The following is a 14,520-nucleotide window of genomic DNA, read 5'->3' as shown; positions in this document are numbered from 1 at the left end:
TTTGTTAGGCTCTCTAAGTAATTTCTATTACTTTTTAACCATGTCGCTCTCTTATTTCAACCTGATTTTTAAAATCCATTTTCATTTTATTCTAGTCACTAGCTACATCTGAAGACATTTATATGTTCCCGAATAACTCTCCAATAATTTTTACTTTCCATTCCTTAAATTCCTCTTCATATCATCTATACCAAATATTTTCATGAATTTCTTCAGAAATCTACCCTCTTCTGTTGTATTATTCCCTCTAGGTCCCCCTGATACATCCTCACTACTGCAAATCAAATTCCATTCCCCACCTATAAATAATATTCCTTGATGAAAACTGATTTCTCCCAAAATTTTCTTAAGCTCCATAACAGCAGTTTTAAGGGAAATATATATGTATATACATGTCACTGTAATCCTCCTCCATTGTCAACAGCCCATCAGTACCACAAATCTACCAGTTTTCACTTTACCCACTTATCTATCACTACTGGAGCCTCTGTAGCAATTAGCATACTACCCCCTCTTCCTCTGTCCCTGATATTCTGCTGATATCTTTTCTGAAATCCTCTGTCAAATTCACAAGCTCATTTATTTCCAAATATGTCTATTGCAGCACTATTTGCAATATGCATTTCTTAATATAATTCAATATTCTTTCCTTTTTATCTATACCTGTAAAGCCATTCACATTTCAGGACAACAAAGACAGCATAGCCATCATGATAAACAGCCACTGTTCCCATCTATTATATGTAACAGTTTTTCTAAATGTGTATTTCCTGCTTTTGTGTTACATGCACTTATTAATGTTTGACAGGCTGATCTTTTGAACAGTTGTTTCTTCTCATCTTCATTTGACTTTGTTTTAGTGAACACCCTCAAAAAAAATAAAAATAAAAAAAAAACACCCCTATCCTCTATTAACTTGGAACAAATATGCAAAACTATGTACATTTTCAAAACATGAATAACTCTCCAAAAAGGAACAATTGCTCCAAATTTACAGCTGCACCTATAGGTGTTATCTAACCTAAAATTTATATTACCTATGCTAAATCTCATGCTACAGCCTGTGCTCCCACTTACACTGATTACTGTCTGCTCATTTCTAATCTCTCTCTCACTTCCAGAAATGAAAAACAGCCTGCGTGTTTTCAGAAAACATTAACTTTTAGTCCTAAGAAAAAGTGCACTGGCTATCTTTGAATAACACTAACTGTACACTGTTCTCCTAACCGTATTAAACTATTAAGGCTGCTAGGGAGTTTGTTGCCTCGTATTCACTTCCCATAATTTCAAACTTATTTTTTTTCACTGAACTGCTTGCCACTGTACCTTTAAATTTTGCATTTCCCTCAGCAAGGGATACTCAGAATTCTCAAGATTAACTGCTTGCACCTGCAGATAGCTTGTCTCCAAGAAAATGTACTCTGCAATGAGTCTTCATAAATTTCACTCAAAAAAGAATGCACAGCTGCCATTAGCTACAAACATCTCGACTCCACTGAGCATTTGTCAGTAGAAAACAAGCTAATATCTCTGCAGGTGTAAGAAGCTTACATTTTCATGGCATTCATCATTTTGTCTTACTTATAAAACTTACATGCTTACAAAAAACATATGTTTACAGCTTAAGCCAAAGGTAACAATCTAAACATTCACCCTTTTCAAATAGAGAGAGAAAATATCCTAATTATATATATAATATAATAAGTGTACTTTTTACAGCACACCCCAGCCCAGTAGCCCAAGATCACAGCATATGAACATTTAACTTGGGTTTTTTTTCCAGTCTTTTCTCTCATTATACAGTAAAACCTATATTTCTTCCAACTAAAACAATTACTTGTTTACTTTTATATCTTTAATACATGTAACAGTCATTGAAGACACTCCCTATACATTTAAAATACCCTTGACTACACAAAATGGTTTTACTGTATATAACGTACAGTTTAGATCATGAAAAGTTTTATTTTACTACTAAGAACAAAAAAATTTTACTTGGAGTTAGTTTTCCCCATTTTAGTGTCCTCTTAAACATTAATGATATAAAGTGGGGCATATACTTTAAAGTCCACCCACAAGTTTAACAAAGTAACAAAAGTCCAATATTTTTGCCATTTTTTCTTGCAAACTCATATTTAACAAATGTGATAAGTGCTTTATAGTCTTATTTTTATTCAATAACTTCAGAGTTGCTGGCCTTCTTCCTGTTCATCTCTATCTCCCAACACCAGACTCTGGTTCAAGTCCAAGGTACTAATGATTCTTCTAGTCAACTCTTTGTGCTTTTTTCTCTCTTTCAAGCATTTTTCCTTTGTAACACTGGGAAAGGGTTTCACTGGCAAAATCTGTCTATGAGTCTTACCATCAGAAGAATGAGAAGCAGAGCCTCCTTCTGCTTGCTAAGTCACTTTTTGTTGGATAAAACTTATTTCCTCCTTAGCCTGTTCTGTGTCAAAAAACATTTTCTTTGATCTTCCAGGGGAAAAAAAAAACACTTTGAAGTCAGCTGGATACAGCAGCTTGAATCTCATACCTGCCTCTTGATATCCTCGGATTACTGGAATAAACTTGCTTCTCTTCTGCCTGGTGTACAGTGAATAATCATGCACTACACACACGCTGCTGTCTCCAATTTTTAATACTTTGCCCTTCTGCCACAATTTTGTCAGGATCAACTCTTTCTGCTAGCATAATTGGATCTTTAACAACATAGGTCTTGGCTGCTTTCACATGGTCAGGTTTGGAGCATACACTCAATGTGCCCTTTTAATTAACAAATTCTGCTGTGAACACCTGTCCAGCTGCTTATATGTGCTTTCATAACAGTAATCCAAGTCTGTTTCTTCCAGTTTGTCTGGTTCAGCAGAAAATCTCAAGTTTTTCTCTGTGCACTCTTTTTCCAAACCTTACAGTTTTTTAAAAAGTTCTTCTTGAAAACATTATAGTCAGCCAGCTTTTTCTTCATGCCAGCCTCTGATTTTTATAGTTTCATCAGTTCATCAGAATGTGTAGTTAAAGCTTCTTCCATTTTTGCAGCCTTTTGTTGTTTGAATTGATATATTCCTTCAATGTTTCATTTATATTAGTCACTTCTGAGTACATTTGATTTTTATCTCTAGATTACAGGAAGCCATCTGTTAAACCAAAACTGAAGCTTGAACTGCTTTTTGCTGAACATCTGCAGAATCCTTCCCAGACAGTGATTTCTCTTCACCTCTTCTGGTTGATTTTTCTTTCAGGTTTTCCAAATGTCTTCTTTGCTAGCATCCAGGCAGTATATTCACTAAACAGTAAACAAATTTTACCAAAAAAATATTTCAACGACACTCCTTTTTCTCAGTTTCTGTTTTCACACTGGAAGAGCTGAAGTTATGCTGTTGATCAGTGTGTAGCCATTTTGGAAGTCCGTATTTTTAACAGAAAAGTTTAATCCTTCTGCTGCATGATTTGTACAATCAGTTGATCTTTAATGAATAAAGCACTGCAAATGTCAATCTTTGAAGTACTGGCATACATACAATGCCTCTATAGCCTATATTATTTTAAAGTGCACTTATAGACAATTTTTATATATACTTTTTAAATATCTGTAATTGAAACATTCTTTTTAAGAAAAATAAATGCATATGTGAAAATTAAGGACACATCATTTTTTATTTAACCTGCTACAGTGGGAAAAATCAGCAATGAACATAAAATCTTCCATAAATCAAAAACATTAAGGTTGTTTACCTTATGAGCTTAATGTAACAGTGAAACAAAACTGCAAATTACACACTGCTGACAGCATTAACTTAGCAACAAGTCAGCAGCTCTACAGCCACATTTTTGCCCTTTCACACTACATAAATAAGACTTTTAACATAGAAATAGCACAGAAATAAATAGGACATGCTGGAGGGACAGATTCATATCCCAGAGGCTCCCCTCACTCTGGAACAAAATCCCAATCCATGTTAGGCAGAGCCCCTCAATGACCCTATCCAAGAGAAATTTTGACGAGTGGATGGGAGACCGTAAGTTTACCCCTGGGATGTCCTCTCTGTCCTTGCTAGACAGAGGTACAGTAAACTAACCTTAATATGGCTACCTTCTGTGACCTACTATACAGAGGCACAGTCAACTAATCTAAAAGGGTGGCGAAAGCCAAACACACTCTGGCTAGGCTTATAAGTGCCCTAGGGCAGATAGCCTCGTATCAACCTATGAACCTATGAACATCACCACCCAAAAATACAAGAGAGAAAGGACTTACTTTGTTGCGACTGTCACATGAGCTCTAATCTCAGGATTCCGATAAGGTACCTCAGAATGCTTATTTCCTGATGCATGCTTTATTGCAGTATCTAGCAATTCTTTCCAACTAGGAAATGAAAAAAAAGACAAACAGATTTGTAAAATTAAATAGTCAACATAAAACATCTTCTCTACCTTTTTACACTTAAAAGAGAAAAAAATAGCACTGACCTTCCAAATGAACAGCACAAGGCCTGAAAAAATCAGTTTCTTAAGCCTCATACTAAGAAATCTAACAAAAGCTAAACTATATCATAGATACATTACTGACAATGTGAACAGATTTAGATACAACTGGTAAGTTCTTACTACATTAGCTGGCCTACAAAAATAATCCTTCTTAAAGGGACCTACTATTGGGTTTATAACATCAACCAATCAACATTCAATATATTTTTGTGGATGTTTTAACAATCAAGGATGGGTGCATGTCTCTAACAATGCATACCATGATTTAAGGTGTTAACTAACCATGCCCAACAGTTTTACACTTGTTACTAGCCAGCAGCATCCTACAAAATACATACATGGTTTCTGGACAGGTGGTCAAATGACCAGTTATGTCGACACCATTTGGTAAATGTACACAAATGCTAGGCAGATGTGCAAGACTGATAATTCCTGGGTAGGGGAATATTCCCTTTCCCAGGGACTGTGCAATGTTGGAGTTAGTACATATAATTAGAAAGGGGTATGTAGGATGCACCCCCCCCCACATGGGGGTGCTTACCCCCCTGCAAAAATATCTGTATTTGCTTTACTCCACTGCAGAGTAATCCCTGCGCTGCATATGCAGAATGTGCTGGGGTTTGTTGTGTCAATATTTTAAAATTGATATTCTGGGTGTCAGTGTAGCTGCTCATCTGACCAGTCTTGTACCCATATATCTCCATCCATCCACAACCCCTTTTTCCCATTTTTGCACATAGGGTTTGAGTGTCACTTCAACAGTGACAATCATTTAGAGCCAAGGTTCACATCATTGGGTGGCTAGCCCTGCAGTGAAGATATATATATATATATATATATATATATATATATATATATATATATATATATATATATGTATGTGTGTGTGTTTGTATGGCTCCCCTGCATTTTGCTGACTGCACATTTGTTCGACAAACATAGGGGTGTGATTTAATGTCAATAGTACGGACGGCTGAATGGTGGATATGTTGATGGTATGGAATGCTGATACAGGTAAGTGGGATTGAGGGGGGTGAGTGTGTGTATGTGAGTTAGGGTTAGGGTCAGGGATGACTGAAGGATGGGTGTTGTGTGTTTGTGTGCAAGTGTGTGTATTTCTGGGTAAGGATTAGGTTAGGGGACAGCTGTAGTCTTGTTTGTGTGTGTTTGCATGTCTGAGTCTGTTTTGTGTAGTGGCAGTGTTATGGGAGGGTTTTAATGATGTTAAGGTGTAGGGCTAAGGCTGGAGGAAGGGTCAGCTTTGGGGTTAGTACCCATTACCAAGGTAGTACAAGGGGGTCTTAATTTTAATATCAAAAGAGGAAACAGTGCTCCTCTCTTGGTATTATTGTTTTCATTTTTTTATTGTGTATGACTGAACTTGTCTTGTCAGTGTTTTATATTTGACATTAGGGTGGTTAAGCCATATACAACAAACCCATATACGTACATACGAGCGCACGCACACACACTACTTACAGGGAAATCCAACATTCAACAGACAAAGCCAGATGAAAGAAGTGACTACATGTAGTGAGATGAAGGAAGTGTCTCCCTGATCCATCACTGAACGCCTCCCTCACAGGTCAAGTGATATGGTAAGAAGCTGTTATGTGTAACACCAAGGAACCTTCCTCGATGTGTTCAAAAGTTGAGATACATCACAAGCAGTAGTACCAAAAGGTGGTAGCCGGTGAAAGACTATACCAGAACCAGCAAAGGAAAGGTAAATACTAGGGGAAAGTCTAGCCAGAAGGTCTACTTCTACAGTTACAGAAACAGAAAGACTTCCTGGGAAGGAAATGCTGGGGCCCAAAAGGCTGTCATGACCAACCCTATTAAATGCAGGCAGAACAAATATTGGAGGCTAGAAGATATCCAAAAGGAGACAGACAAGGCTGTCAAACAAGAAATCCCAAACTTTTAACTGGGATGGAAGGTAGTTCACTTAACGGGGGTGTACAACTAACCACAGCTGGGGCTCATGGCAGATGCACTACAAAAGCCAAAATGACAATCACCAAAGCTCTATAACAGGAAGACAACTCCAGCAGCAGATGTTCATGGCATCCTACATGCTTGCAGCATTTGGTCTCTGGAGGCAGCTGGTACTGTTCCATCAATGTGGAAAAGCAGCTCACTTGAACTCAAGCAGAAGGTGTACCATTAGGTGTCAATACTCCCTGACACACACACGCGCACAAGGAAATCAAAGGAATCCAGGAGAGAAATGCTTTAGACAGGCACTTATGGAAGATGGATGCTCCCCTGCAATGGGGCATACAGGCCCAGATAGGGTTCCTAGTGCTATTCATGTCCACATTCCTCTTACTCTGAGATATGGCAGTCTTGAAGTTGATACAAAAAAATGTAGATGTAGGGATGGGAGAGGGGCTGCAGAAAGACTTCTACACTGTAATGCCAACTGCAAGACTCACAAAAGGACTTGCAGAAGGAGGTCTTGCACTTCTGAAAGATGACAAAATAAAGTGGAGCCCAAACAAGTCCCCAACAATGCACCACAGGTGACCCACAAAGGGGAAAGGAAAGACATCAGAAAGGCAGACCCTCTATGGGTTCCTAGGAATGCCTACTCTTCTTGGGCCTCAAAAACAATACCAGAGATAAGAAGGGCTAACTGTGGCCTCCTCCTAGGATCACAGACATTCTGTAATGCAAGATGCCAAAGCATACAAAGAACAGGAAGCAAGACAGCTGCAAAACGACCACCACTCACACCTAAGCTGAAAAGCACAAAAATGCTGGCCCTATGTATGTAAGGTAAAATCAGCAAACACATTTAAAATCCCCTACTTAAAACTGAGACACACTGTAGAAGGCATTGAAAGGGACCCTTCTGCCAATCAGACAATACCATCAGAATGTAACTGGAGCAATCCAGGGGTATTTCACAGGGGGGGAACCCTCATCTCACAAAAAGGCAATAGACATGATAACCCACCACTATAAGGGGATGCAGAGGGGATCTCCTTCAAAACAACCAACTCAGAAAACAACAAATGGGCAGACTCTGAAATCTGAGGAAACACCAAAGGACACATCAACCCAACCAAATGGAGATGACAAAAACCTGTAGATGTAGGAACTGGAGAGGGTCCAAATGGAGAAATAAAAAGTCAGCAAGCAGAGGGTCTGAATGGAAAGATGAAACATCAGCAAGCAAAGGAGAGTAGTAGTGCTGAAACTGAATTCATCCTCAAGTCTTGGTGAGTACCTTCGCGAGGTGGACCCTGTTTTCTACAAAATCTCACCAAGGCGACACTGATATATAGACTGTATTTCTATAGCATACATTATGGACATAAGTATGTCAAAAATTAAAAGAGATAGCTGGGAGCACAAGACCCAGGATAAAAAAGTGCCCAATCATAGTAGGTGCACTGGTGCCAGGAATGGAAAAAAAATGACGTCATAGAATCCTGAAAATACAGAAACATTCCTACAATGGGGTCAGGACATGCCCAGTGGGAGGATGCCCCCCCCCCCCCCGTTGTAGAAGGAAGTAGCAGTCCCCAAAAATCACAAAAACTGATAGACCAAAAAAGAGCCATAAAGACGAAAGAATGGACTATTGAGGATAAGAAAGAAATTATGTATTATTAGTATTATGCAAAAAGCCCAGAATTTCCAGGTACAAGACATACAAAAAGATTAACAGATAAATTAGAGGAAAGAAAAATACTTCCGCAAGAAAAACTGCCAGAAACTTCAAATAAAAATTTGTGGTCATTAATACAACAGATTTTTGAAAAACAGTATACAGACAAAGAAACTTTGATCTGTTTGGGAAAAGAAGCATCTGACAAAGTGCAAAAATATAAACAACAAAACATAGATATTTTTGAAAAGTATAAAAAAGAAATATGGACATGGGAAAGAAAGAGATTTGATATGGTGCAATATTTATGGAAAGGCGAAATCCAAATTAATCAACATGAAAAGGCTGCCCCAAAGATATTCGAAGAGTAATACAGGCAAAGGCATCCAGACATGGAAAATTTCACAATAAGGAATAATATCACAAAGAGGGAATGCAGAAAACCAGATTAATAAAGCAGAAGTTAAAAAAATAGAAGTTGAAGTTATGGAGTGCCTGTGAGGGATTTGAGGTAGATCTAACACAAGTTACATCGCAGCATGATGGAACAAGTCCCCAAAGTAAGGAGAAACAGAAGGACCAGGAGATGTCTGAAGAATAAAGATGGACATGGGAAAGAAAGAGAGAGTTAATATGGTGTAACATCTATGCAAATGAGAAAGCAAACCTAATCAATACAAAAAGAACAACACTAAAGATATTTGAAGAGAAATACAGGCAAAGGAATCCAGACATGGAAAACTGTACAATACAAAAAATAAGAAGACAAAGAGGAAAAGTAGAAAAGGAGACCAATAATGGAGGAGTTAAAGAAATAGAAACTGAGGTTATGGAGTACCTGCAAAGTGAAGGATTCAGTATAGAAAACCTAATTCAGAAAGCACCACAAAAGGATACAGCAATAGAACTCCAAATTAAGTGGAAATCAGTAGAATGGGAAGCAACTGGTCAGGTGCCATATGAAGACATTTTGGAGCCTTCCACATGAAACGAGTACAAACATTCACTTGAAGCTGGATAGCAAGGGAAGGAACAGGAAACTGTGGAAACTCTGACAAAGTTAATGTCAAGGAGTGAGAGGACAGTGAGTTCTCATATGACAGCGCAATGGATGGCACAGGAGGAAACTGAAGAGAATGCGCAAGAGGAAGATGCAATTAAACTTTCTATAGAATGCCCGCAGGAAATGGAAAACAAAAAATGTGCCCTCAGTTTAGAAGAAAACAAGCTAAGACAAGAGTTGCTTGACTTAATAGAGATAGATAAGCATATTAAGATCAACGAAAGAGACTGCAGAAGGTCAATAAAATCAAAAAAGTCAAAGTTTGATAAAACAAATGAACACAATAACTAGGACTGTTCATAGAGATCCATGCACTATAACAGAAGTAAACAGGATATACTACTGTGCAGCTAAATTAATAACTGATAACGTTCTACCACAAGAACACAGGGTAGTAAGGGAGAGAAAGGGGAGAAATCGAATTCCATTCATGGAAGTATTGAAAAGAGCAAGCTACAAAGCAACTAAGACAAGACGTGTCATTGTTAACAGAGTATAGAAGAGGGAACAGATCAACAAAAATACTTAGAAAGACAGACATGATAAAAACAATGCGCAGTCAGGATCTACCATGCACTATCACAAATAAACTAAAAATCTCAGCACAGGCGGAAAAACGTAGAAGATATGCAGATAAATACAAAGGAAAAGTACACAATGAGCAATTTATTGATGACCCAAAAAAGTTTATAGAGAATTGGGAAAAAACATACAAGGAATTGAAAGACCATCAAAAAAGAAGAAACAGATACATTCTGGAGAAGTATCTATGAAGGTCCTGTGGAACATAACAAAGATACTAAACGGTAAAAGAAAGAATAAGAAGTCTAAAGGTACAAGATATGAAATGGGATGAAGTAACAGCCAGAGAGATTGAAACAAAGTCAAAAAAAGCCTCAAACTGGAAAATCCCAGGCCCAGATGTAGTACCAATCTTCTGGTTAAAAGTATTAACATCTTTGCATGAAGATTTAGCCATAAGTAAGAACTATTTATATGAGCACCCTGAACAGACACCAACCTGGCTAACAACAGAAAAAACAATGCTCCTATTTGAGAGTGAACCTGCAAGCTACCCTGAAAATTATACACTGATAGCTAATAAAACAAAAAAGGAAGCACACGGTCGATAAGACTTCAGAAATAACTTTAATTTAGCGCTTTCGTCAGTGGTACACCCTTGACTTCCTCAGAATGAAATAATATCATTAACAACTTCCTTTTATACTCAAAGTCACATGACTGACTTCAATTAAATTCATGCATCCCAAATGAAAAATACATCTTAAATAATACAATTGGGTAAAATATATGTATAAACACATTATGTTTTTATATGTTTTAAAATTATCACTCAACAACACCATGACCCTACGAACAACAAATGCCACTATATTCTTGAGGGTGAGACTGTTCATATTCATGGATTTGAGAAAATCACTTTAAAACACAAATTCAATTGTTGTAGTAAAGCTATAGTGTATATAGCCATATGTCAATGCTGTGGCCAATTTTACATAGGAAAGACAATTAAATGGTTTTAGAAAACAAATTTACCAACACGTTTATGATATACAAAAAGGGAACATGAATAATACCTTAGCTAAGCATATCCATGAATTCCCTGGTCATCAGTTTAAATTTTCAGCTATTGACCAGGCTGACAATAATTTAAGAGGAGGACCCATTGATTTATTCCTAGAATATAAAGGAGTTAATGTGGCAACTGAGAGTCAATGCCACCCAACTCCCTGGACTCAATGAACTGGTTTCTATTTCTAGTTTCCTAAAACTAAAAGCTGATTTTCATTTATAATACAGTTGCACTACAACTCTTGGATAGGTATTTATAGGAGGGTATAACTGGGAATGTCTCTGTGTGTGTGCGAATGCACATGCCCACATGTTTTTTTTATGTATGCATCTACATTATGTAATTTTCTTAGCATGTTCACTGAATTTTCTGTTGTTGATTTCATCAACACATTGGCTATTTGCTGTTCGTAGGGTCATGGTGTTGCTGAATAATAATTTTAAAACATATAAAAACAATGTGTTTACACATGTATTTTACCCAAATGTGTTTTTTAGGATGTATTTTTCATTTAGGATGCGTGAATTTAATTGAAGTCAGTCATGTGACTGAGTATAAAAGGAAGTTGTTAATGGTATTATTTAATTCTAATGATGTCAAGGGTGTACCACTGACGAAAGCGCTAAATTAAATGTATTTCTCAAGTCTTATTGACCGTGTGCTTCCTTTTTTTGTTTTATTATACATCAATAACTTGCCTTCTGACAACGTATAAACTATACAGTGGAACTGATGCCAACAGAGTCTATAGTCATTTAGAAGAAAACTCAATTATGGCAATAGAACAAAAGGGCAATAAAAGAATGGAACAAAGGATCATTTGCTGTTAAATACAATCATAGTGGAGAACTGTAAAAAGGGGAAGAATTTAACTATGGCATGGACTGACTACAAAAAAGAATTCGATAGTATCCCACATTCATGGATAAGAGAGTGCTTAAAAATGTATAAGATACGCTCTACATTGATCGAATACACTACAGTGACCATGAAATAGTGGCAGATCATTTTGCAATTAAGCCGTGATAAAGGACTAATTATTCTAGGGATAAAAATTCAAAGGGGGACATTCCAGGGTGACTGCCACTGCTGCTATTCTGCCTTGCCCTTAACCCATTAAGCTGTCTACTTAACAACTTAGTTCATAGGTAGGTACTAGGCTATTGGCCCAAGGGCCTATGTAAGCCTAGCCAACAAGGTTCCCTGGCTTCCACCCAAGAAAGTTATATATAGCCATGGCCATAATTTGGCTCATGGAAAACAACAAAGTGTAAAGACTTCTCATCCTCTCTTTGCCGATGACCTGAAACTGTATAGCTCATCAGATGAGGAACTTTAAGTACAACTGCAAGTTGTCAAAACTTTTTCAGATGATAAAAGAATATCATTTGGTCTTAATAAATGTGCAAAAGCAACCTTTAAAGCAGGAAAACTGCAGCACCAAGAAAACATCAGTTTGGGACAAGAATGTGATATAAAAGAACTTGAGCAAGGAGGAGTGTATAAATATTTGGGAACTGATGAAGATGATGAAGCATCAACAATAAAACATGAACAAATGGGAATAAAACTTAGTAACGAGTACTTTAGAAGACTTAAATTAATCCTGAAAACAGCATTGATATCTAGGAACAAAATCCAAGCTATAAACCAATTTGTTCTTCCTGTCCTAACATACAGTTTTTAAGTGACTGACTGGCCCCAAAACGTGTTGGATAGATTAGAGAGGAAAACAAAAAGGATGCTTCATGCTCACCAAATGATTTATAAAAATCAGTGCATACCAAGAGTATATATTCCCCATTCTGAAGGAGGGATGGGCCTCCTTGAAATTAATTACATTTATTTATTTATTTCTAGTTTGATTACCGGGGAAGTCCACTGGGCCCAGAAAGCCCGTTTTCAGTGGAGGCTCGGACAGAAAAGCTCCACAATACAGATTACAGTACAGATAGCAGCCAAGTAGTATAAAAGTTAGAAGTACAAATAAAAATACATCTCAAATTCAATACAAGCACAAGCAATTTTGCCCATAGCAAAAATATCATATGGATTATAAAGTCAGCTTGACAAAATATTCACACAGTGAGTCAAAGGCTACTTACAATATTTACACAGTGCAAGAGATCATTTAGGAATTAGCTACAGAAAAATATAGCCAGCTATAAGGTGCTTAGGAACACAAGAGGATACCCTCCTGAGGGCTTTTGCTTATAAGAGATCTAGGTAGGGAGAATGCAATTACATTTTCATTTGGAGGACAGGTAGGTGTAAAGCTGAGTTTTGAAGTTGTCTGTGTTTGATATTGTCCTTAGTGTGGAAGGAAAAGAATTCCATTTTTTGCCTAAGGAGAAAGAGAAGAGAAGATGCCCAGCAGGACATTTAGGTTTGTGGACAGTAATTAAATTTTGGTGTTCAGATCTGAGAGTTCTATTTCGGGTATAAGGGGGAAGGATGTTTGTCAGTGCAGGGCATTTGGTTGGATTAAATATTAGCCTGTGTGTTGTGATAAGTTGGAGGTAGTCCAGGTAATTTCAGAGTTCTAACCAGTTTAGAGATTGAAGGGTAACAAAGTGATGAGTGGAATGTTTGGCTTTGGTGGCAAATTTGGAAATTTTGTTATAACAGTTTTCGAGTTTGAAAGTGATGGAGGAGGAGAGGTTGGTTAGTAGAGGGGTGCCGTACAACAGGGAGGGAAGGAGGTAAGTAGAGGCCAGAGTATGCCTAGTAGAGGAAGCGGTTGCTCCTGTATAGCATACCCAGGTTTTGGTGGGTTTTCTTTACATTTTGCCGAATGTGGATGTCGAACTTGAGGTGTTCGTCTATAGTTACGCCGAGTAGTTTGGTGAAGGGAAGAACTTCGATAGGAGAGTTCTTTTGTCTAAGGACTTGGAAGGAACTTTGATCATAAAAGAAGGATTCTGAGGGTGAGAATAGTAGTATTTTAGATTTGTTTGCATTGAGAAAAAGGTGGTTTGGTGCATCCAGATCTCAGTAGTTGAGAAGGTGGTCTGAGCCATGGTTAGTAGCTCAGGGAGATTAGAGGCAGAGCAGATTAAAGTTGAGTCGTCTGCATATTGAATGACTAACATTTGGAATAGCAGAGTGAAAATTATTGATACAGATATTAAACAGCATTGGTCCGAGGATGGATCCCTGTGGTACGCCGGTAGAGGTGGGTAAGAAAGGTGAGGTGCCTTTTTTCTATTTCATGGCCTGAAAACTAACTGATAGGCAACTTGAGAACCAGGATAGTGTGCTTTGGGAGAGATTTAGGTTTGAGGGATGACTCAGAAGATGCTTATGAGAAATGGTATCAAATGCTTTAGAGATCTAGGAGAACTGTAGATACTAAGTTCCCAGAATCGCGGCTTGGTTGACAGTTTCTAAGAAGGAGAGTAGAGCTGTTATGGTGCTATGCCCTGGTCAGAAGCCAAGCTGGCTTGAAGAAGTTGCTTTTTAGTCAGAAAAGGCATTATGCATTTTTCTAGGATTTTAGGAATTAGGGAGAGAAGAGCTATATGCCAGAAGTTTGAGATGTTAGTGTTTTTGCCTCCCTTGTGGAGAGGAAGAATGAAGGCAGAACGCCAGAGTTTGGGAACATAGGATTCCTTTATGGATCTATTAATTAGGATATTAATTGGGAATGCTATATCATCGGCAGCAGACTTGAGGAAGGATGAAGGGATGTTATCAGGTGCATTGGAGCAGGGTTTAAGTTTGGAAACAAGTCTTTTTATGCAGTTAGTGGGGACAGGT

General features: G+C 37.7%; 1 protein-coding gene across 7 annotated transcripts in view; it reads right to left on the bottom strand.

The window, feature by feature from the left end:
• ARHGEF11 (Rho guanine nucleotide exchange factor 11) overlaps nucleotides 1-14,520 on the bottom strand; it is a 4,318,379-nt gene that overhangs the window by 535,348 nt on the left and 3,768,511 nt on the right. For all 7 annotated transcript variants that reach the window (XM_044059024.1, XM_044059020.1, XM_044059026.1 and 4 more), the window contains one exon: nucleotides 4,256-4,363. In XM_044059024.1, coding sequence (XP_043914959.1) covers nucleotides 4,256-4,363 — 108 coding nt within the window. The remainder of the gene's footprint in view (nucleotides 1-4,255; nucleotides 4,364-14,520) is intronic.

The sequence above is a fragment of the Protopterus annectens genome, chromosome 17.part0 (genome assembly GCF_019279795.1).
Source record: "Protopterus annectens isolate FY-2018-M chromosome 17.part0, PAN1.0, whole genome shotgun sequence".
NCBI lineage: Eukaryota > Metazoa > Chordata > Ceratodontiformes > Protopteridae > Protopterus > Protopterus annectens.
The sequence above is the reverse complement of the archived record's forward strand: the minus strand, read 5'-3'. Positions and strand labels throughout refer to the sequence as shown.